The following is a 23,749-nucleotide window of genomic DNA, read 5'->3' as shown; positions in this document are numbered from 1 at the left end:
CGGGCATCACAGCGTGGCCCTGCTGCCGGCATGCACATCTCCTGGCCTCAGGCAGGCTGCTGGGCGCCCAATGGGCATGGCTGAAACATGAAAAGGGGGCAGTTCTGACCTCATGGAAGAAACAGTCATCCAAGCCCACAATAGTTTATATCTCACCAATATTCTCCATGTATAAGACAGTATGCCATAAAAGATGCATGTAAGTAGTAGCTTTATTTATAACTGACATAAGGGAGACACACTTCCCTGGTGGCTCAGACAGTAAAGAATCCACCTGCAATGCAGGAGACCCAGGTCCAATTCCTGGGTCAGGAAGATCCCCTGGAGAAGGGATAGGCTACCCACTCCAGTATTCCTGCTTGGAGAATTCCATGGATAGAGGAGCCTGGTGGACTAAAGTCCATGCGGTCACAAACAGTCAGACACAACTGAGTGACTAACACTTTCTAAGGGAGAAGGGGACATTACTGTATTGAAATGAAGTGATAACAACTTAAATGCAAAATAAAATGAGAAAAAAAAAAGTGGCAGTTACTACGTCAGTAAAACTGAGTTAAAGGAGGAAATCACTAAAGATGTTACACACATACGTAAAACATTTTAATGCAAATAAATGTACACTAATTCACTAACTTCTGATGCAGGACCTTGGTGTTTTGGGTTTGTTTTTGTTTTTTCAATAGCTTAGCTGACTGGAGTTCTTTAGAAAATTACAACCAAACGCATCTACCACTTATAGTTTCCATTCTTTAAAGAGCAAGAACTAGTAAACTAATAAATCAGGACAGAATGTTCTAGATTTACAGCTGCCTTTCCCCATCTCTTAAGACAGAAAAAATACGTAGAGCAATTTGTTTTTCCTGAATCTTTTGAAAACATTTAGCTCAGAGCATAGACAAACAACTCTTTTCCCCCATTCATATTTCATTCATGTATGTGATACTTTCATGAATATACATCATTATAATAAGAAGTACATTGGCCTCTGTACAACAGTCTGAGAACAAACACAATTGCCTCCTGCTGAGCAGACTATTCAAATGCGGCAAGTAGCCCTGCAACAGCCCAGGGCCTGCTGCAGCTCAGGGCCCACTGCAGCCCAGGGCCCACTGCTGCCCAGGGCCCACTGCTGCCCAGGGCCCACTGCAGCCCAGGGCCCATTGCTGCCCAGGGCTCACTGCAGCCCAGGGCCCACGGTGGCCAGGAGGGGGGCTTCCACCTGTTTCCACCTGGGCGGCCAAGCAGAGGGTCAGCAGCTGCTGTTAGCTGAGGAGTCACATGACTGTTCTGTTCCCTTCTCTCCTGATTGTACTTATGGCCGGGCATGTAAGTGCCCAAGAGTGTGTCTTATGTCGCAGTTCCTGAGAGCAGAACTGGGATGGAACCACAAGTGTGAAGAGTGTGTACGTATTACAAACTAATGATTATTTTTACTCACAGGTGAATGTGACTTCCTAAGGGGACAATAGAGGATGAGATGGTTGGACGGCATCATCAACTCTATGCACATAAGTTTGAGCAAGCTCCAGGAGTTGGTGACGGACAGGGAAGCCTGGCGTGCTGCAGTCCATGAGTCGTAAAGAATCAGACACAACTGAGTGACTAAACGCAACTGAACTGATGAGGAATTTATGTCATTCACTCAGTTTTGTTTCCATGTGTTGTGGAAAGCATACACAACTCAACAGTCCTTTGTCCCCTAGTTAAACAGAGGCTACCAGAGAGCAGTCATCTTACTCTGTTTAATATTTAGCTCAACTTTGTGCTCAGTTAGCTAATACATGTTTCCTACGGATAACGTAATCTGTCTTCTTGGCCTTTCAGATACCCTTCGGACACCCTGGCCTCTGAGTTCTCTGAGCACCTCACCTTGACCACTCCCTCCCCGGGGCCTGGTCTGGTCTCTGCTGTTACCAGTAACCACAACCACATACAACCCACCACTGCAGGACTGCACCTCCTTCCCTCCAGCTTACTCTCCTCCACCACCATGGCTGGAGTCCCTCAGTCCCCTCAGGACCTACAATCTGTTGCTCCTACCATCTCTCCTCTGTCCTTCCACCTTACAACGTCTATCTTTCCTTCTGGGCCCAACTTAAATTCTGTGGTCAGTCATGACACAGGTGACCCTTGAGCAACTCAGGTTTGAACTGCGCAGGTCCATTTATGCACGGATATTTTTCAACAGTAAGTACTACAGTATTGGGCTCCCTAGGTGGCTCAGTGGTAAACAACCCATCTGCCAATGCAGGAGACCTAAGAGACATGGGTTCGATCCTGGGTGGGGAAGATCCCCTGGAGGAGGGCATCTCCACTCCAGTATTCTTGCCTGGAGAATCCCATGGACAGAGAAGCCTGGCAGGCTACAGTCCATGGGGGTGCAAAGAGTCAGACATGACTGAAGTGGCTTAGCTTGCATGCAGGCACTGCCGTATTGGAGAATCCGCCAGTGCTGAACTGGAGGACGCAGAGACCTTGCAGATGGGGAGGGCTGGCCATAAACAATAAGAGGATTAACCCCTGCACTGCTCAAGAGACAGTTAGAATCCCTCCCTCACTTTCAACCTCAACTTTTTAATATTTTTTTTAGCCACACCAAGTGCAGGATCTTAAGTTCTCTGATCAGGGATGGCGCCGGTGCCCCCTGCAGTGGAAGCACAGAGTCCTAACTGCTGGGCTGCCAGGGAAGTCCCTCACCCTCGATTCCGGTGTCCCTCTGTCACTTCTTTGCACTCACTCGGCAAGATCACAATAAGTCTGGATAAATCTGTCTCACCCCCGAGCCTGCATCTGCACTGGGCAGCTGGACGGGCCTGAGAGAAACACTCAGCCACACTGCCAAGGGGGCCCCTTGGGTCCCACGCATCGGCAGACACCGTATTCCCTCAGTCTCCTGGCCTCCTCTCTGGACGCCGTTCCACCCCTTGCCCTTTCTCTTCCACCCTCCACACGCCCTCCCTCGCCCTCTCTCTCTGCTCGTGGATGATCTTGGTTCCTACTGCTCTGAGAAGATAGAAACCACTAGAAGCAAACTCTAATAAACTTCCTCTACCACCATCCCTTCTGCCAGCACACAGGTACAGTCCCAGGAAACTGAGAGCACAGCTCAGCGCGGGACTGTTCATTATCCGAATGATCTCACTGACCTCCCTCAGCTTTAGTTTCCTTACCTGAAAAATAGAGCTGATGACAACTATTCTGTAAAGCTATTATGAGGATGAAGTGACTTATGCACAATACACAGTCTCATTAAATGTTAGTTCCCCTACTTTCTCTTATTTTTTTAATTAAAAAAAAAAATGTTTTTTGGCTGTACCACACAACGTGCCGGATCTTGGTTCCCCAACCAGGGATCAAACCTGGGCCCCTTGCAGTGGAAGTACGAAGTCTTAACCACTGGACCACTAGGAAGGAAGTCCCACCTAATCTTACTTTTAAAACAGTTACTGGGAATATAAACTGGTGTAGCTACTATGGAAAACGGTATGGAGGTTCCTTAAAAAATTAAAAATAGAACTACCACGCGCTTAGTTGCCCAGTCATGTCTGATTCTTTCAACCCTATGGACTGTAGCCCACCAGGCTCCTCTGTCCGTGGGATTCTCCAGACAAGAATACTGGAGTGGGGAGATATTCCTCCCTTCTTCAGGGGATTTTCCTGACACAGAGATCAAATCTGGGTCTCCTGCATTGCAGGTGGTTGTCTTACAATCTGAGCCACCAGGGATGTCTAGAACTACCATATGATCCAGCAATTCCACTTCTCAGTCTTTGCCCGAAGGAAACAAAAATACTAACTCCAAAAGACATATGCAACCCTGTGTTCACTGCAGCACAATTCACAAAAGTCAAGACATGGAAACAACCCAAGTGGCCACTGACAGATGAAGGGATAAAGAAGACATGGTATTATTATACAATGGAATATTATTCAGCCTTAAAACAGAAGGAAATCTTGCTATTTGGGCAGCCCAGATGAACCTTGAGGGCTTTATGCTAAGTGAAGTAGATCAGACAGAGAAACACAAATACACCATATGTTTCCATTACATGCAGAATCTAAAAAACAAACAAATATCGAATTCACAGATACAGACAAGAGACTGGTGGCCACCAGAGACGGTGGAGGGGAGGGTGAAAGGTGGTCAAAAGGTACAAACTTCCAGTTATAAATAAGTCATGGAGAAGTACTGTACAGCATACAGATATAGATAATAATGCTGTATTATATATTTGAAAGTGGTTAAGAGAGTGAAGAAATGTGTAACAATGTATGGCGGTGTATGTTAGCTAGATTTATTATGATCATTTAGCAGTATATACAAATATTTAATCATTATGTTGTATAGTTGAAACTAATATAATGTTATACGTCAGTTATATCTCAATAAAAAATAGCCTGTGAATCATATAGTGTATGAATTATATCTCAATAAAGTTGTTGCCCACACCTCAACCCCCAAAGCTTGTAATGTATATTTTTCACTAATTCAAACTGTCCCTCCTCCTAATTGGCCTTCAGTAGGGAAATTATAGGCTTCCCTGTTTTCTCAGTAGTCAAGAACCTGCCTGCCAATGTAGGAGATGTGGGTTCGACCCCTGGGTGGGGGAGATCCCCTGGAGAAGGAAATAGCAACCCACTCCAGTATTCTTGCCTGGGAAGTCCCAAGGACAAAGAGGCCTGGCAGGCTACAATCCATAGGTCACAAAAACAGCTGGACATGACTTAGTGACTGAACAACAACAAAGGGAAATTACATTGAATGTAGCAGGTTGGGTATAAAAAAAGGGTTCAGCTGTAAAGCAGAAAAGATGACCCCCTAATAATTTTTTTTAAAGATTCTAGTTTCAAAACACAATTAAGAAAATGTTCAAAAATAATTTTTTGTGAGTCAAAAAATAAATCTTCATTTTACTACTATGGTTTGCAGTTACCACTTTTTTCCTGTTTAAGTTTCTTTCTCTTAAACCGTGAAATAAACTTTCCCCAATAGTTAGACTAATTTCTAAACTTGGGCTCCGTGCTCTTGTGACATAGACTGTGGAGTAATACATGGACTATAGATTTAATATATAGCTTAATTAAACTGCTCTATTTGGTCAAGTTTGCCATGTTCACTTAGGCTGAGGACGGAGGTCTCATTAAATCATGCAGGCACTGCAACCCTAAAGGGACTGTAATCTTTCTTTCTGAAGTCAATTTAATAAGTTTGTATTCGCCACTCCTTTTGCCTTCAGAATTGGCCTACTTCCTCCAGCGAGCCCTCCTCAACCAGCCATACGCACTGTATCTACCACTCACCCTAGACCTTAGTATACTCCACCCACTGGTGACGATAACAGAGTCCCCTATAAACCAGGAACTGTGATCAGAGCCTGGCATAATGCCTTGTCACTGGAGCCTCACGTGAACATTAGGAGGCAGGAGGCATTTCAGTTTGCTGGTGCAGAAGTGGATTCCGTCACCTGGCTCAGGTGCTCTGCCTGGTGAGGCCAACCAGCTGGGACGCAAATCCACCCCGTGCAAAGCCAGCCCTCACTCAAGCCCTAAGTCACCTGACTCATGAATCACTGACTTATGAACAAGTCTTGTCTAACCAACCTGCACTCTATATGGTGTTTTACACACACTGGACACTGAATAAACATTTTTACTGACTGCCTTGATGACATGGCCCTTTGTCTTCCTAGATCACAGAGAAACCGGAAAGCAGTATTTGGCTACACGGTATCCAGGCCCCTGCCTAACTCTCAGGTGGAAATACCAGGGAAAGCGGCAGCAGTCCCGGTGATGGCAGAACAGCAGGGCAGCAGAGGAAGCCAGCTCTGCACGTCGGAGGCTGAAACAAAAGCTACCCAGGGACTTCCCTGGTGGGCCGGTGGCTAAGACTCCAAGCGAGGAACCCTGGGTTCAATCCCTCGTCAGGGAACTAGATCCCGCATGCTGTGACTAACGCCTGGTGCAGCCAAATAAACAAATAAATATTAACAAAAAAGAGGCTGCCCAAAGAAGGCTGACAGCAGCCTGTTTAAAATGGGAAAGAGGGGTAGAGTTGAGTCGGGTGAAGAAGCTGAACAGGTTCAGGCTCAAGAACAATGTGCAGTAGGTAACTCCACCACACACCCCGTGTGTAAGGGTGAAACAGAAGTCCACCTGGAATTTTAACTGATAAGGGAGGAGAAAACATCAAGAACTTTTGTCTTGAACATTTTAACTACAGGACTCTGATTCCAAGCGCAGTCAGTCAGATAAGAACTGGGCACCTGCAAACTGCTTTAGTACAACTGCTATTCCTGTTAGAACTCCAGTACAAAGACCAGAGAGGAGGGGAGAGTGTCGGAACAAAGCACACGTGTGAGGGGAAGGGTGCTCTTTTCACTACCGATGCCTGCCTACAGCCTCCTACAGAAGAGCCACGTCTGAGACAGAAGTGAACACGGTCACAGGCTGACAGTATGGCCCTGCGGTCTGAGGGGGAAGCTGGCACGTGTGGCTCATCCACAGCAAGAGGAGCAGTGACCACAGCACACACACGCGGCTTCCAAGACCTAGTAACGAAATATGTAAAGTGCCAGTAAGTTTTATATTGATTGCAGGTTAAAATAATACTCTTGATATAGGGTGATAAATGTTATTAAAATTGATTTCACGGGACTTCCCTGGTGGTCGCGTGGTTAAGACTCTGCGCTTCCAATGCAGGGGGCATGGGTTCAACCCTTGGTCGGGGGAACTGAGATCCTGCATGTCAAGTGGTGCGGTCATAAAATAAAAAATAGATAAATATATTTAAAAAATTAGTTTCACCTTTTTTTTTTTTAACTTCTTAAAAAAAAGGCTATTGCAACACTTTGGATTATATGTGTGGCTTGCATTCTACTTCTGTGGGATGGTTCTGGTATAGACAATGCTGTAGAAAAAGCAGGGGAAACAAATTTCAATTAGATTCAATAGACCATTAGAATCTCAGTCCTTTGTTAACAGCCTGCTATGGAGATTTCCATTTTGCAGGAGATGAGGATTTCTGGTGTTCTATAAACACAGGACTCAGAGCCACAGTAGATTAGGTTTGAGAATGATCTCTGCCACTGACTAACTCTGAAGTCACTGACGTTCTAGTCACAGAATTGTGGGTAAGCAAGTCATACAACTCAGGGCCAACCTGCCTCTAAATCCTATTATGAGGGTTAAATGCAGTAACATAAAGAGTATAGCACTTTATTTTCTTTTTTTGAGCCTAGCATTTTAAATGTTAAACACTATTATCCTCCTAAGAAAATTTCTGACATGCTTTTAAGATACTTTGGTGGCAATCTGTTAAAAATAAATAAGAAGACTAATAAAATTAGTGATTCTGTGGTGTTTGTTCTCAAAGACTTCATCTTCTAAATTTGACTAAAAAGGAATACACTATTAGAGAAGATGATAAAATCTCCATCTTTGGAGAGCTCTGGAAATTAGCCACTATTTCTCCTGGAAAGTTTAAACCAGAGAGTGGAGCAGGAAGGTGAGTTTATGCTGCCTGAGAAAGAGAGGCAAGTCTGGTTCTAAAACTCATTGACAGGGTGATGGTGTGGAATTCGTGCAACATTTCTGGAATAGCGGTTTCCTCATTACTGAATGAAGGAGGCTAAGTGGTCTGTAAGATCGCCTCCAGCACCAAGAGTTTTCTCAACTATGAATCCAGAGGTTACGTACATAGGCATTTCCATTCACCATTTAGAGAACACCCTTATGTCTCACACATCTGCATGTAGGTAGGTTCTAAGGCCACTTTCTCAGGGTCTTGCAGAACGACCTTGTTCAAGCTGTTTACCACAGCTTCCATAAGCCCAGTCTTCATTTCCTCTCAAGGCATCAATGGGTGGATCCTGTTTCCCATACAGACATTTAGAAGCCAATTAAAAATAGAAAACTATCTCCCCCTCCCACCACCTCAACTTCAGGTTCCAGTTTCACTCCTCTCACCCTGCGGGTGCTCACTCAGCCATTAACTGATGCATCTGTTAAACCTGGAGAAGGTACGCAGCATAATCAAGGTACCATTTCATTGAATATTGAAAGTAACAAAAATGACCCGTAATGCAATTATTTGTAAAATCACCTGCCTGCCAGCTGACTGGTGAAGTTTTACAGAGGGCAATTCTGGACAGGATCCATAACTAGGAATTTTACTTCATTTTATTTTATTTTCTGATCTGAGGATTACATAAAGCATCTCCAGCTTTGCCCTAGGGATGTGTCTGACTATAGGAAATTAATTTTGCTTGCTGTGACAAAGGGCTTCCCAGGGGGCACTAGTGGTAAAGAACCTGCCAATGTATTGGACATAAGAGATGCAGGGTTGGGAAGATCCCCTGGAGTAGGAAATGGCAACCCACTCCAGTATTCTTGCCGGGAGAATCCCATGGACAGAGAAGCCTGGTTGGCTACAGACCATGGGGCCGCAAAGAGTAGGACACAACTGAAGTGACTTAGCATGCACGCTGTGCCATAGTTTGCTTATTTCTCAAAGAGGACTAATAAGAATCACATGCTCAAAGACATCATGACCCCACCAGAAAGGCTCAGTGCAGCTATGCACTATCAAATTTCAAATGCCTCATAGTAAGAGCAGACGTATTAACAACGATATCCAGGCAAAATTTTGAAGATGTAGGGGTTTTAAGAGCAAAAAAAAAAAAGTAGTGAAAAGAATGCCTCCTTCCTGCCCAATGATAGGATGTTTTTGCTTTCCACGTGCTAAAGCAAGCCCACCTGGAAGTTTATTTTTATAGCCAGTCCAATTCTTTCAGCTACTCAAGGAGAAATTTCTTTTCACATAAGAAAGCTGCACTTGTAAATCAGCAGCAGCTGAATTAAGATCTCTGACTGCTTTTTCAATTAGAAGTGGTATAAATAAGACATTTAGGGCCTCCCTGGTAGCTCAGTTGGTAAAGAATCTGCTTGCAATGTAGGAGACAGAGGTTCAATCCCTGGGTTGGGAAGATTCCCCTGGAGAACAAAATGGCAACCCATTCCAGCATTCTTGCCTGGAAAAATTCCATGGACAGAGGAGCCTGGCGGGCTACAGTCCATAGGATCACAAGAGTTGGACAGGACTTAGCGACTAAACCACCACCAAATAAGAGGTTTAGAGACAGATCAGTTTCCAGGCAATTAGGGGCCTGTGTTCTAGCAACACTGGTTAAGAGCATATAAACTGTGAGACAGATAGACCTTAGTTCTACTGCCGTTATGTGTGTGTCATTAAATACAACGGCCTCCGCCAATCAACAAGGCTCCTCTGTTGGGCACACCTGGCTCAGGACGGCCCACATCCTTTACATCCAGGATTCACGTTCTTCCCTCTTCTGTCTCCACCAAACTGCTTCAAGGAACCTCAGGCAGGGCGTCTGCACACTGCATCCTCTTAGCGCTGATCCTCACCATCTTTTGACCCCCTCCCCTGCCCCTCTGGAAGGGGAAAGTCATCATGAACTCTTCCTCAATCCAAGCCACTCTGAGTTCTAGTTGATGCAGCAAATGCACACATTTCTAAGTGTGAAATAATCTAGACGGTATTAGCCTTCCTGTGTGTGCCAGTTACTGTAACAGAACATCTAAGAAAATGGGGCGAAACTTCTGAAAATCCCTGTCTTGTCACAGCTCTCTTGGACCTGTAAGAACAGCACATCTGACAATGGCTTAGGTCTCCGACGGCAAACAGAACATCACAGCCGACAGCACCGGGGAAGAGGTAAGGCTGCTGGGCTGCTGGCTGGGGAGTTGCTTTGAGAACATTTGTGTCTGAAAGGATGGCCCACCGGTGCCTCTCCGGCTACTGTCAAGAAATCCTGCAATGAAGGATATTTTCAAAGCACCCACCTTGTTGAGGACATCTCGCTGGCAGCCAAGATAGAGATTGGGCAGAATTCGGGTTGGCCCGATGTTGGCAACAGGTAAGCAAGGCTGAGAGATGCAGGTGGGGACTAGGGTGGACTTTCCTTCACAGAGGCCAGGGAAACAGCGGGAGAACTCGGCAAACCCACCTAAGGATAGACATGGTAAAGTTACGCTGGGCACAGAGATGAAAATCAGCCTTCTGGTAACCAGTCAAATAAAGCTGTCTGAAAAGAAAAAGCAAATCCCACAAATGCAAGTGGATCCTGCCGTACACGGATCCCTGGCTACAGCTGCTTGCTCTGGGGTACAGGCCTGCAACAGCCCTGGCTTGCAGGGCCTCGAAAGGCGCCCAGGCCCTGAAAGTCCCCCGTCCTTTTCTGTGTAACTTAAAGAGGATGGAAAGTAAGCAGCACATAACCAAACAGAAGTAAAATGGGGCTATAACAAATCCTCAATGGAGACCAGGTGTTATTTCTTCAAAACACAGTGGATCAACTTAAGTTTCTTTCAGAATGAACTTTTTAAAATCTTCCTACTATATAAATTTTTAATTTCAAAGATACCACATACACCCTTTACTCTTATAAATATTCTCTATATCGAGGGTTTCATAATTACTCGTTGATTCCAGGGTCTCCTGTTCCTTTGCTGGGCACTCATTATAAACAAGAGCCGACAGACCCTAACTGCTCAGGGTACAAACGGAGGCCCTGGGGCAAGATTCCTGGACTCAGAAGAATTCAGTTTTTTCTAGTCCTGTCCTTATAATGACCCATTCCATGACTTTTATTAGGTCACAATCTTGCTACTGTTAATGACGAGAAACCCACTGGCTAAGAAGACGCTCACCTTCTCTGGGAAGAGAAAAGATGAATAAGGTCTTCACTGGTTTTTCCAATCTAAATATTCCTTGTGATGCAAATCCGAACCCAGGAACTGAATACATTTTGATACATTTTCAGATGAATCCCTCCCTATCCAGCCCTCACTATGTACAAACTCAGGAACCAAAGAGACTCAGAATATGTGAATGTCTGTGTGTGTATATTTAAAATTTTTTATTTTGTACAGGAGTATAGCAGATTAACAACGTTGTGATAATTTCAGGTAGCCAGCAAAGGCACTCAGCCATATGTACACACGTATATATTCTCCCCCAAACTCCCCTCCCATCCAGGCTGCCACATGACATTGAGCAGTGTTCCCTGTGCTATACAGTAGGTCCTTGTTGGTGATGCATTTTAAATATAGCAGTGTGTCCATTTTTAATACTATTAAATTAAAAAACAATTCACTTGTTGAGAAGATAGAGCAGTCCCACTCTTACCTCTTTAATCAAGCCTTAAAAGGGACCTGAAAATCTCATTAAATATTTACCTCCATCTCCTTGAGCTACATTCTACACACCTTTCCCCCACTTCTGGATACATATGAAACACACCCTCATCCGCTGCACCAGTGCAGGGAGCTGACACCCGCACCTGCAGAAGGAGAGTATCACCTTTTTTATCCCCTGTGTTGTTCAGGGCAGTGTCAGCAGGACCCTCTGGACACCCGTGTGCATCATCTGTGCTTAGCGTGGCATGCACAGTGCAGCCAGCTGGATGGCAGCAAGTTAGTGACAATAACCAGTCCACTTGCAAAATGTAAGTGTCCATCCCGAGCCTCCAACCCAGGGGTCTGGACTGTTTTTACTCATAAGCAGTTTGCTTGTAAAGTTCTTATGGGAACATGGGAGACAGAGTAGGAGGTTCCATTACAGAAACCCCACTTCCTTTGTGGAACCAACGGGGTCCTCAGCGTCTGCACCTGCTCAGAGTGAGGATTTCATGTCTTGCCCTTTCCAAATATCTTTCCAGCCACACAAAACTCACTGTCAACTGTACATGCTGTTCTCTCACCACCACCAGCCTATCCCGGGCATGTACACACACAGGGCATACAAACCAGACACATACACGCACAGGGCATACAGACCACACACACAGGGCATACAAACCACACACACACACACACACACAGGGCATACAAACCAGACACATACACAGGGCATACAAACCAGACACATACACACACAGGGCATACAAACCAGACACATACACACACAGGGCATACAAACCACACACAGGGCATACAAACCACACACACACACACACACACAAACAGCATACAAACCACACATACACACAGGGCATACAAACCACACACACAGGGCATACGAACTATACATACACATAAGAGCATACAAACCACACACAGGACATACAAACCACACACACACACACACACAAACAGAATACAAACCCCACATACACACAAGAGCATACAAACCACATACAGGGCATACAAACCACACACACAGGCCATACAAACTACACATACACACAAGAGCATACAAACCACAAACATACAAGGCATACAAACCACACACACACACACACACAGTGTACAAACCACACACACACACAGGGCATACAAACCACACACACACACACAGGGCATACAAACCACACACACACACACACACAGGGCATACAAACCACACACACACACACACACACAGTGTACAAACCACACACACACACAGGGCATTCAAACCACACACACACACACACACAGGGCATATAAACCACACATATATACACATAGGGCATACAAACCACACACACACATGACTGAACATCAGAGGGAAGAACACAGGCCCCTGTACTGAGTTCACATCCTGGCTTCACCACGTCCTAGTTGTCAGGTTTGCACAAGTGAATGACGCCCTCTGGCTGTTAGTTTTCCTGTTCCTAAACTGGGAGCAGTGATCAGACCCCCTCACAGAGCTGTCAGAGGACGGAGAGGATGGGGCCAGTCGGGATGCCTGAGAGCTTGTGCCTGCAGAGGAAGCCCCGCAGGGCACAGGCATCAGACATCCAGTTCCCAGCCCCGTCCGTGGCCTTCCCCTATCGCTAGTCTGCAGCTATACCCCAGCAGGATTCACCTGAAACAGAACGGAAGCAGCAGCGCCTCGAGGGCTGCATCTCCCAGAGTGGGCTCTGGAGCAATGACCTCCTACAGGAAGCTGGCAGACGGGACACTGGGACATGAAACGCTACACGTCGTTTCTCCCTGGGAGACTCACAGCTCACATACTAAAAGCTCTCTGAGGAGCCTGAAAACCTCTAAGGAAACTGGTTTACTTTCATTTAATTCAAGGGTCCCAAGCTTATTTGACCATGGAATTTCCCCTCCCATTTTCCCCCTAATACCTTTTAATAGCTGGTGGAACTCACACTTAAGGAAACATCAAGATAAGGCCGTTGCAACCACTGAAATAGAGTAAATTGTCAGAATTTCCACGCTTAAAGTATAACCCACCAGCTATCTCAAAAAGGGATCAGTTAATACAGGCATTTCCTGGTGGCTAAGATGGCAAAGAATCTGCTTGCAATGCTGGAGACCCAGGTTCCACCTCCAGGTCCGGAAGATCCCCTGGAGGAGAGAATGACTACCCATTCCAGTATTCCTGCCTGGAGAATCTCATGGACAGGGGAGCCTGGTGGGCTACAGTCCATAGGGTCACAAAGAGTTGGACATGACTTGAGCAACTAACATGTCCACTTTTTTCCCTTTAATACAAGCATATGTATATGCCTGTCATGATTCAGAATTTATAATTTTGCTTCTATTAATGTTTTGTCCTTTTCAGTCTCTTAATGGCATAATACAATCATTTAAGGTGAGTTTTTTTCCCCTCAAGTAATTCTTATAAAAACAAACATTAAAGAATCTGAACATTCTTGGCCTATCTTACGCTTGCTTACCCAACACAGCAACTGACAGCCGCAATTCTGATTACAATTTAATTGAATGGGTTTAAATTTTAACTTCCAGTAACTTTTGTGGTTCCGGTGTTTCTCTAAGAAACTGCTGTCATATTTTTTTTTCCTATTCTGGCTTCAAAATAGTTCAGGGGTTGGTCTCTCTCATTTAAATCCAACAAAACGGGAGTCTAGGAAATGTTCTCAGAAAACAGAAAAACTGGACCATCCAAGGAATTCCATTTTAAACTTATAAGTCATCATATTTACAAATAAGTCAAGTCATCCTACAGTTACTGAACATGTACTATGTGACAAGCATTGCTCTAAGCACTTTACAAGTTTTGTTTGATCGTTACAACACCTTGAAGGAGGTGCCTGGGTTGTTCCCATTTCAGAGATAAGGAAACTGAGGTTCAGAAAGGCACAGACTGATAACCAACAGGGCTGGGATGTGAGCCCTGGCAGCCCAGCTTCAGACTGTACTCTCAATGGGTACATTAGACCACATTTCTAAAATGCCACGGAATTACGTGCCATGTTGCCTAGAATGCGGGCAACGTGTCTGCTGACATCTCTGGGGTCCTGCCCTCATTTTAGCCTTATTCCACTAGGCTGGAAATGGCCATGGCCTCTCCCCAACAGACAGAAGAGCCTTGCTTCCCCCTAAGCCACATGGTTCAGAAGCGTTGATGAGGCAGAGAAAAGAGAAGGAGACCTGACCAGAGACACAAGAACTCTGTAAGCTAGAGTCACATGCGTCCAGTAACAAAACAGGATGGACTAGGGGCTCACGGCTGGCTCACGATCGCAGTCTGTGAACTGGTGGTGAGGTTGTGGCTGCGTCTTGGTGACTTTCAGCCCATTCCCTCCATCAAACTGTGTTCAGAGGGGACAGAGTCACCAACAATCGTAAAGTGAGAGCTGGCCAGCCTGGGCTGTTCCAAGTCCAGCTCTATCATTCACGCTATCCTAAATCACTTCTAACTTCAGTGGGTCTAAAAAAGTAAAATGTGAGTATGGCGCTAGAAAACTCTAATACAGAAAATAGAAAGAAAACAAACCACTATTTAGCATCAAAACAACCCCCCAGAGCCAAACAAAACAGCAATAACACGTGGTAAAACACATCATAAGGCAAACAGAACCCCCCCACCTTTTTTAAACAAATGTTTACAACTAATCTCTAGCAGCACAAATCCAAACAGCCTTAAAATACTTAACAAATTTCATTGAAATCAGTGCTCAGTCTGGCTTGAAATGTCCCAAACCAGGACTCCTGGTCACTTCCACAGGAATCTACCTTGGCAAAGAGTGCATTTCCCCTGATCTTTATCTCCGACAATGTTCCACTCTGCTGACATCCACCTTTATTGACAGTTTTTTCCATTCGCTGACCTTTCATTCATCGCTGGACTCCAGTGACCCTGGCTTCATTTCATTAATTAATCACAGATGAGACACCTCCTGATCTACCCAAACCCTCGAGAAACTATCTGTGGCTTCATCAGCAACTCAGTTTTGAAATATGTCTAAAATGTCCCTCTTCCTCTATTAACTAGATCCACACAAGGAGAACAGTACAATTCATCTACGTGAACCTTCTGTGACAAAGGGGATGACAGACACAGAATAGAGAGACGTCCCGGCCCTCGCTCCTGGCTCTGTGGTCCCCGGATCCCAAGTTAGAGTCTATTACGACAAGAAGGCACGGTGTTGGCTCAGGATCCCTTTGTTTACTGTAAGAGCAGCACTGGAAAGCTGTCACGCTCTTGAAAACAGTTTTAGAATAATTTTTAAAGTTGTCAAAGATTTGAGTCAACCGTCCAATCTGGCCAAATTTCTCCCATCTTTGGATTTTATGCTGCTTATCGTCTAGGAATGGAGAAAACAGAGTCAGACAACCCATATGTTCTTCCCTAAGACAGACCTGAATCTCGGAACATTGCACCCACTAGGGCCTCTTGTGCTAGGAATGCTTGTTTTTAAGAGGAAGGAAAACAAATATGCAGACACCCTGGCCTGTAATGGCGATAGGGAGACCAGCAGACAGACATACAGACATCACTGGCCTCTACAGCTCTGGATAGACAGCCAAAGAGACTGCAATGTTAAAAATCCATATTCTGTCTGATGTCCACTGATTCACCAGAGAATGCATGTTTATAAATAAAAACATACATATCACTTTGGAAAGAGAAAACATTTGGTACAGCTTAAAGGCATTCATGATTTGTATGTTGCTTTCTTCTCGCTCAGCCAAGAAAACGCTTCTTAAAAACACCTCCTTCATAATTCCAACCATAAATATAATCTTCTGTAAGAGCCAGTTAACTACTATCCCATTTTCATAGGGAGAAAAACTGCCAAGTAAAAGAAAATATACATAAAGAAACACCACTAAACAATTCTAACTGGTCATCTTTCTCTTCCTTCTGACCCTGGCAGTTATAAACCACAGCGGTGTTTCTTAAAAGTATATTTCCATAATCAACAAAAGTAGCACTGTACTACAGATAAGTGATGTTAATTTTCAGATTCAAGTTCTAAAAATGTATCCCTATCCTTGAAGTCAAACCAGAGATAAACATCAACTCCATGATTCTGAAGACATTTCACTGCAGGAAGAAATAGAAGGCTGCTCACTTATGCTTCAGTTCAAACAGGCAGCAGGTCTAAGAGCTTTATCAGCTGTGTATGCACTAAGTCACTCCAGTTGTGTCTGACTCCTTGAGACCCCGTGGACTATTGCCCACCAGGCTCCTCTGTCCGTGGGCTTCTCCAGGCAAGAATACTGGAGTGGGTTGCCATGCCCTCCTACAAGGGATCTTCCTGACCCAGGGATCGAACCTGTATCTCCTGCAGCTCCTGCACTGCAGGTAGATTCTTAACCTTCTGACAGCTGCCCAACTGTGAAGCGGGATTCAAGGCAACCCCTTCCCACACTGGGGATAGAGTCCATGGCTATGTACAGAAATCTGTTTACACAAAACTCCACGTCATGAAACACATTCTTCTAAAAATTCACATGCAAATTTAACTTCCACTCATTAAATCATTTTCACAGTTTACATAGTCTCATAGTTTTTCAATATAGTTTTCATGTAGTTCAATCCTTCTGTAAAACAAAGTCCCCTTTTCTGTGACATAAATATGACCCATTCATCTACTTATTCTAGAATGTATGTGAAGGACTGAAATGGAGCATTCCTGTGTCTGTATAGAACAGCTCTTTCCATACTGAAAGTAAAATATGGGCTTTGCTACTGCACAAAGGAGACAACCCTAATATCAAACACTGAAACGTTGAGATGTGTATCTTGGAAGTACTGGGTTGGCCAAAACGTTTGTTCAGGCTTTTCTGTACACTGTCATGGAAAAACCCAAATGACGTTTTTGGCCGACCCAGCACGTTAACTGCTCTTAAGAATAATTACTTTGCACTTTTAGTCTGAAGTGTCTGATTCAGCCAACTTTATTCTCTAACCATTTAAAAATATTCAAGCATGGTCACAATTCTTCTGGGGTCTGCAGACAGTATATATGGAGAGTTGAAACTGCTGCTGCTGCTAAGTCGCTTCAGTCGTGTCCGACTCTGCGACCCCAGAGATGGCAGCCCACCAGGCTCCCCTGTCCCTGGGATTCTCCAGGCAAGAACACTGGAGTGGGTTGCCATTTCCTTCTCCAATGCATGAAAGTGAAAAGTGAAAGTTAAGTCGCTCAGTCACATCTGACTCCTAGCGACCCCATGGACTGCAGCCTACCAGGCTCCTCCGTCCATGGGATTTTCCAGGCAAGAGTACTGGAGTGGGGTGCCACTGCCTTCTCCGAAAAAGAAGAAACGCAATGTAATTATACACCTGCAAAGAAAGCAAGCAAAAATATGTAACTGTGGGAATACCCTGGTGGTCCAGTAGTTAGGACTCTGGGCTTCCACTGGAGAGGGCATGGGTTTGATCCCTGGTTAGGGAACTAAGCTGCGTGAGCAAAAAAAAACAAAAGTAACTGTACTTTTCCAGTGTTTTCCAGTGTACAAAGGTTGGTGTAGGGAAGCCCAGCCACACAGGAGGGCTGAGAGCCCAGCACACTTTTCTTAGCAGCATCAGCAGCAACTATGTCCTACCTAGTTAACTGTCTGCTGAGCAGCACAGAAGAGAAAAAAAAATCCCAAATGACGTGGAGCATTTGGGATTCATTTTAAACTCTTATTCCACCCCTCCACTCCCTCGAGAGGAAGGGACAGACATGCATTTCTGTGAAGACCCTCCCTCCAGGAAGCCTGAGAAGAAGCCTCCATCTCATGAAACCTGCCCCATAAATGACACTTCCAACAAGCTCCCTCTGTACAAAGCCACCAATCACCTGGCACGGCAGGGATGGGACATTCCAGCGAAGTTTTGGATTAACATCGTTACCCAACACAATAAACGAATTAAAGTTTTTCAAAATACTAGCATAAAAAAAATCACTAAATACTAAAAGAATGTAACTTATCAGAGTTCTTTGACTCATAATTTCTAAATTTTACATTCCTCAAGATAGTGTTATCTAGATCGATTCAACTGGCAAAATCCTGAAGTGTTGTTTAGTAAAAGAGTTCTCAGAAGATGTTGACTGACATTTTTTTTTAACTCTTTTACTGATGTTTTTAAAGTTATTATTTATTTTTTGGCCATGCAAAGCAGCATGTGGTATCTTAGTTCCCAGACCAGGGCTTGAACCTGCACCCTCTGTATTGGATGCGCAGAATCTTAATCACTGGACCACCAGGGAAGTCCCTGGGCTTTCAAATTGGTAATACGTAATGATGCCCAGCAGAGAAGGCAAGGGCACCCCACTCCAGTACTCCTGCCTGGAAAATCCCATGGACGGAGGAGCCTGGTAGGCTGCAGTCCATGGGGTCACTGAGGGTCGGACATGACTGAGCGACTTAACTTTCACTTTTCACTTTCATGCATTGGAGAAGGAAATGGCAACCCACTCCAGTATTCTTGCCTGGAGAATCCCAGGGACGCGGGATCCTGGTGGGCTGCCATCTATGGGGTCACACAGAGTCGGACAGGACTGAAGTGACTTAGCAGCAGCAGCAGCGATGCCCAGAGACTCTTTCTCTTAAAACACACACACACAGAGCTAGACAGGCTCTTCATAAATCCCTTCACACAAAGGTTGTTCTGAAGAGTATGGTGAGAACAACCAATCAAAAGGAACTATAGCCAGAACTCACCCTTGGCTGAGTGAAGGCAGTGAGCACTGTAAGCAGGAGAGAGGGTCAAAGAGGCCACCCGCTGGGTCCTCCGGTGACTTGAGGACACAGCTGAGCGAACAGCAGCCGGGGGCTTCCTGAGGAGGCAGGATGTAGGCCTCTGAGGTGGTTCAGGAGACCACCTTTGCTCTGGTGGTGGTGGTGGTTTAGTCACTCAGCTGTGTCTGACTCTCTGCGAACCCATGGACTGTAGCCTGCCAGGTTCCTGTCCCTGGGATTCTCCAGGCCAGAATACTGGAGTGGGTTGCTATTTCCTTCTCCAGGGGATTTTCTCGACCCAGGGATCGAATCTGGGTCTCCTGCATTGCAGACGGATTCCTTACCAAATGGGCCATGCTCTAGTTCACCTGAAGTCAAGACTTCCAAGGTTGCATTTGGGAACTTGAGGGCCCAAATTCCAATCTAACATTTTCAACCCTCTTTTGGGCATTTGCACTTGAAAGACTTATTGACATTTAAAAAATAAATTCCAAGCCAATATCTCGTTCTCTTTCACTCCCTATCCCTGTACCTGTCGGCCCCGTTCTTCCAGTCGCCTTAGCAGCATCCTCCTGGCATGGCAACACTCGAATTTGCCTTTGCGACGTCTGTCTGTCTGTCCCTGCCTCCCCTTCTCCCCCACCACACCCCTGTCCATGAGCTCTGAGCTGCATCACTGGATAAACTCAGGAACACTTCTCTTTGATCCGCCTGTCCTTTCCCCAACTGGCTTCCACTCTGTCGCCCGATTAAGCTCCTAAGATAGTTTTGATGTAACCTGTGCTCCCAAATGCCCATAGAATACAACCCAAAATTCCTGGTTAGCCACTCAAGCTCCTTCATCCTCTGACCCCACTCTACTGTCCACCCTCACTGTCCCTACTCCGCCCACCACATCACAGGTCCACTCGTCTTCCTCCTGTTTTCGCAACACACCTGTGTGGTCTCATCACCAGCCTCTGGCTATTCAGACGTTATGAACCAGAGGCAAGCATGGATCACAGCTCTTCTCCAGCTGCATATGCCATGGTTTTCTTACCGTGACCAATAGAATATACATTTTACCTTCTCATCACCCACATTCACTCACCACCAAAACAAGTTTCATGATACAATCCTCTCTTACCATGGAGCTGCTCTCTAGTTTCAATTCTAGTACTCTATTGCGTTCTTAAAATTCTGCTGTATTAAAAAACAAACAAACAATCTTCCCTGACCAGTGTATCTAAATATGGTCTGGCCAACTTAGAACTTCTATAAAATACACAGCCACAGTACTACCCTGACAAACCGGGGGTTACAGCCCCATGCTTCCACCTCAGGGAGCACAGGTTCCATCCCTGATCAGGGATCTAAGACCCCACAAGCCGTGCAGTGTGACCAAAAATACACATATACATTGTTTGTTGTTGTTTAGTCGCTCAGTCATATCCGACTCCTTCGAGATCCCATGGACTGTAGCCCACCAGGCTCCTCTATCCATGGGATTCTCCAGGCAAAAATATTGGAGTGGGTGGCCATGCCTTCCTCCAGGGAATTCCTGACCTAAGGATTAAACTTGCTCTTCTGCTTGGCAGGCAGATTTGTTACCACTGGGAAGCACATACATACATATATATATGAATGTATATACAGCCATCACATGGCAGTATTTTCCACTGACCTGGTCACTGTGAATTCTCATTCCGTGTTTGTGCTGACCTATCTCTCCAGCTATAACATGCTGTGAACTGTGTGTAAGAACTGTGTCTCACGCTTGTTTGCAATCATCTCCGCATTTAGCATAGTGCTTAGCATGTAACTAAATGTTTACTGAATCCTTTCTTGTTACAATGAATAGCTGTTGATGGACATAAATCTTGTGTATGCTTGGTGTTCAAAAGATTTCCTGATTCCACTCAGTGCTGAGAGCTCTGTGGGCCTGGGTGGGAGCCAGAACCTCTTCCTACTCCTCCTCCGAGGCCCCAGAGGACCCTCAGGGTGAGTGAGGCAGCTGAGAACAAGCAGAACATTTCTCTGATGCTAAAAAAAACAGAAGGGCGACCTGGTAAATGCTGCCTGCCTCATCCAGAATCCCCAGTGAGTCCTCAGGTGCTTCTGTCGTGTCTAGGGAACTTCCCCCAAGAGACAGGCTCAGGCCTCCAGACCCCGGGCTGACCTCCAGGGATCAGGGGACCAGGGGCTACAGCCCTCAGGAGATGAGCTGGACCAACGACAGACTGACCCGGCTGAAGACGAAGTGGCTGCTGTCTGTGCCCAGGGTGACCACCAGCAGGCAGGGCCTCCTGAGACCCCTCACCCCCATTAGGAGACAATGCTCTGAGTCAACGGGAAAAGGGAAAAGTAGTCTGGTCTCCAGAGAAGGGCTCCTCGGAGCCCAGATGGCCTTTCCCCCGTGAAGCTCAGGCTTCTAACCCACACCCACCCTGAACAGCCCTCCCGTGCGCCCGCTTTGCTATGTCCACCCTAGCAGCTGGCCTCCTCTAGGGCTAAGTGTGCCGCCTCCCCAAGGACGTGGTGGAGCATCAGGGAAGGAAGGGGGCCCCGACTGTCACCAGACAACACCAGAGGCATCTGGTGGCATCTGCACGTGGTTGAGAGACGTGCCCTGAACGCCTGCCAGGAGCTGGACTCGGGACTGGGTTGACGGGACCCTGGTGACCATGACAGGGGCCATCTCTGGAATGGACACTTTAGCGGGACAAACTTCAGCCAAACAATTAGATGAGCAATTAGCTGACTACGGTGTGTGGCCAGAGGAGTGTGTGTGACGGAGGACACGCACCTCTATCTGGGGACCAGGGGAGGCTGGAGGGCTGCCGTGAGTCAAGTGCGAGATTGACCCAGATGTGGGGGAGAGGGGGACACATGAGGGCAGAGGAGGGCGCCTCAGGGCTGCAGGGCTAGGGCACCTGAGACCAAAGAGCTACAATACACACACAGAGCAACCTGAGGACGGACAAGGGCCTGCGACGAAGGTGTGAAGGCGGGCAGAAGCTGCCACAGCAGGGCCTCAGAGTCAGGGAAAGATTATGGAATTTACCCCCAAAGTGCTGATGCGCATTAAAGCAGGGGGTGATAAAACCAGGGTACATTAAAAATATAAAAGAGAGACGTGAGTAATGGGGTGGGGAGAGTGTGGACAGGGTGTGTGAGCAGTGAGGAGGTCCCTGGGCAGGTCTGGAGGGCTGGTGTTGGCTGGAGTTGGTAGCAGAAGCACAGAGCAAAGAGGCCAGAAGAAAGCTCTCGTGGCCGAGAGGTAACAGGTGTCACCGAGTCTCCAAGGCATCCCAGGCCACCCCAGCCTGACTGTATTTCCACTCAATTCCCCTTCCTCCCCGTCACAAAAAGTCTATTCTGTCTCCTCACTACTCCTAAAACCAATGTTCACTCATAATATCTGTAATCACGTTTCCCTTCCTTTCAGTTAGTCCACCGAGGACCGTCCCCCCACCCCCAAATCTTACTCATCTTTCAAGGTCTGATCAAAATTCCACCACTGTCACCAACTCTTCCTCAAGCCTGGCAGACAACACCCAGTCACGTCCTTCACCACCTGGCGCGCTGTCAACTGTACCTCTGTTTCATCCACTTCAAATGTGGGACTCCAAATTAACTCTGTGTTCTCAGGTGCAGGGGTGAGCCGGGTGCTTTCCCAGTACCCTGTCCCCCGGGCGGAAGCCCTCGGACACTCAGAGGCCGGCTGAATGGATAGGACATAAATGACATGATCGGGTCAGAGGAAGACTGATGTCACCACGGGGCCTCTGGGTGGCTTGTGCATGGTATCACGGTGAAGAACCATCTCTAGCATGGTCTGCAGTCCAGCTGTTGAACAGAAGCAGTCTCGGGCAAGACGTCTGAGGTCCGGGTCACTTAGTGAGTGACACAGCTGTCTTGTTACCATAGCGGCAGGTAGCAACCGGAGAAAACGGGATCCAGTCTGGATAATCGCATGCAAACTGAGAAGCGGAGCCAGCAAATACATGGCAACCGGGGCGAAACGGCACCGAGTTTTAGTCTGTTTTCAGTGGCTCTTGGTCACCGCGGCTTTTTAAACGTGAGAAGAGCCAATTCCTGACTAACTGCGGTACTTTGACTTGAACCCATTAACACCAATCTGTTTCACCAGCTACTGCAGGATCTAAAATGCAATGATTGAAGACTTCCCCTCCCTAGACACGGGGACAGAAGAAACGCCACGTGGGATGTGACAACAGATGGTGGCAACAGCACACGCAGCAAATGTGTGAGTGGGAGGCTCAGTCCCTGCCCTGCTTCCACGTGGAAGGATGGCAACCGGTGCCACGGAACCAAAGCGGCACATTTCTCCCATCAACCCAACCCTGCTTGGCTTCCCAAATCAGACGAGATCGGACATGTTCAGAGTGGTATGGCCGTAGAAAGCTGCACATTTTGTACACAGAACTGCTGACTGAGTCTAGATTCCTGTTAAAGTGGAAGTGAATGAAGAGTCAAGCACATTTTTATTCGCTCCCAGCTCTAACCACACTGTTGCTGCTACTGCTGCTAAGTCGCTTCAGTCGTGTCCAACTCTGTGCGACCCCATAGACGGCAGCCCACCAGGCTCCCCTGTCCCTGGGATTCTCCAGGCAAGAACACTGGAGTGGGTTGCCATTTCCTTCTCCAATGCAGGAAAGTCAAAAGTGAAAGTGAAGTCGCTCAGTTGCGTCTGACTCCTAGCGACCCCATGGACTGCAGCCTACCAGGCCCCTCAGTCCATGGGATTTTCTAGGCAAGGGTACTGGAGTGGGTTGCTATTGCCTTCTCCAACCACACTAGCAACTCTGAA

The 23,749-nt window shown here is 46.4% G+C and overlaps 1 protein-coding gene across 10 annotated transcripts in view; it reads right to left on the bottom strand.

The window, feature by feature from the left end:
* DUSP16 (dual specificity phosphatase 16) overlaps positions 1-23,749 on the bottom strand; it is a 110,181-nt gene that overhangs the window by 22,507 nt on the left and 63,925 nt on the right. For 7 of the 10 annotated variants that reach the window (XM_086401971.1, XM_086401969.1, XM_086401966.1 and 4 more), the window contains one exon: positions 9,865-10,028. The exons of the other annotated variants lie outside the window; for them this stretch is intronic. In XM_086401971.1, coding sequence (XP_086258097.1) covers positions 9,865-10,028 — 164 coding nt within the window. The remainder of the gene's footprint in view (positions 1-9,864; positions 10,029-23,749) is intronic. 10 annotated transcript variants of the gene reach the window in all.

Source organism: Bos grunniens, chromosome 5 (genome assembly GCF_055505025.1).
Source record: "Bos grunniens cultivar Pamir isolate PY7600 chromosome 5, Bosgru_T2T1.0, whole genome shotgun sequence".
Lineage (NCBI taxonomy): Eukaryota > Metazoa > Chordata > Mammalia > Artiodactyla > Bovidae > Bos > Bos grunniens.
Note: the sequence above shows the minus strand (reverse complement) of the source record. Positions and strands in the feature narration are given on the sequence as shown.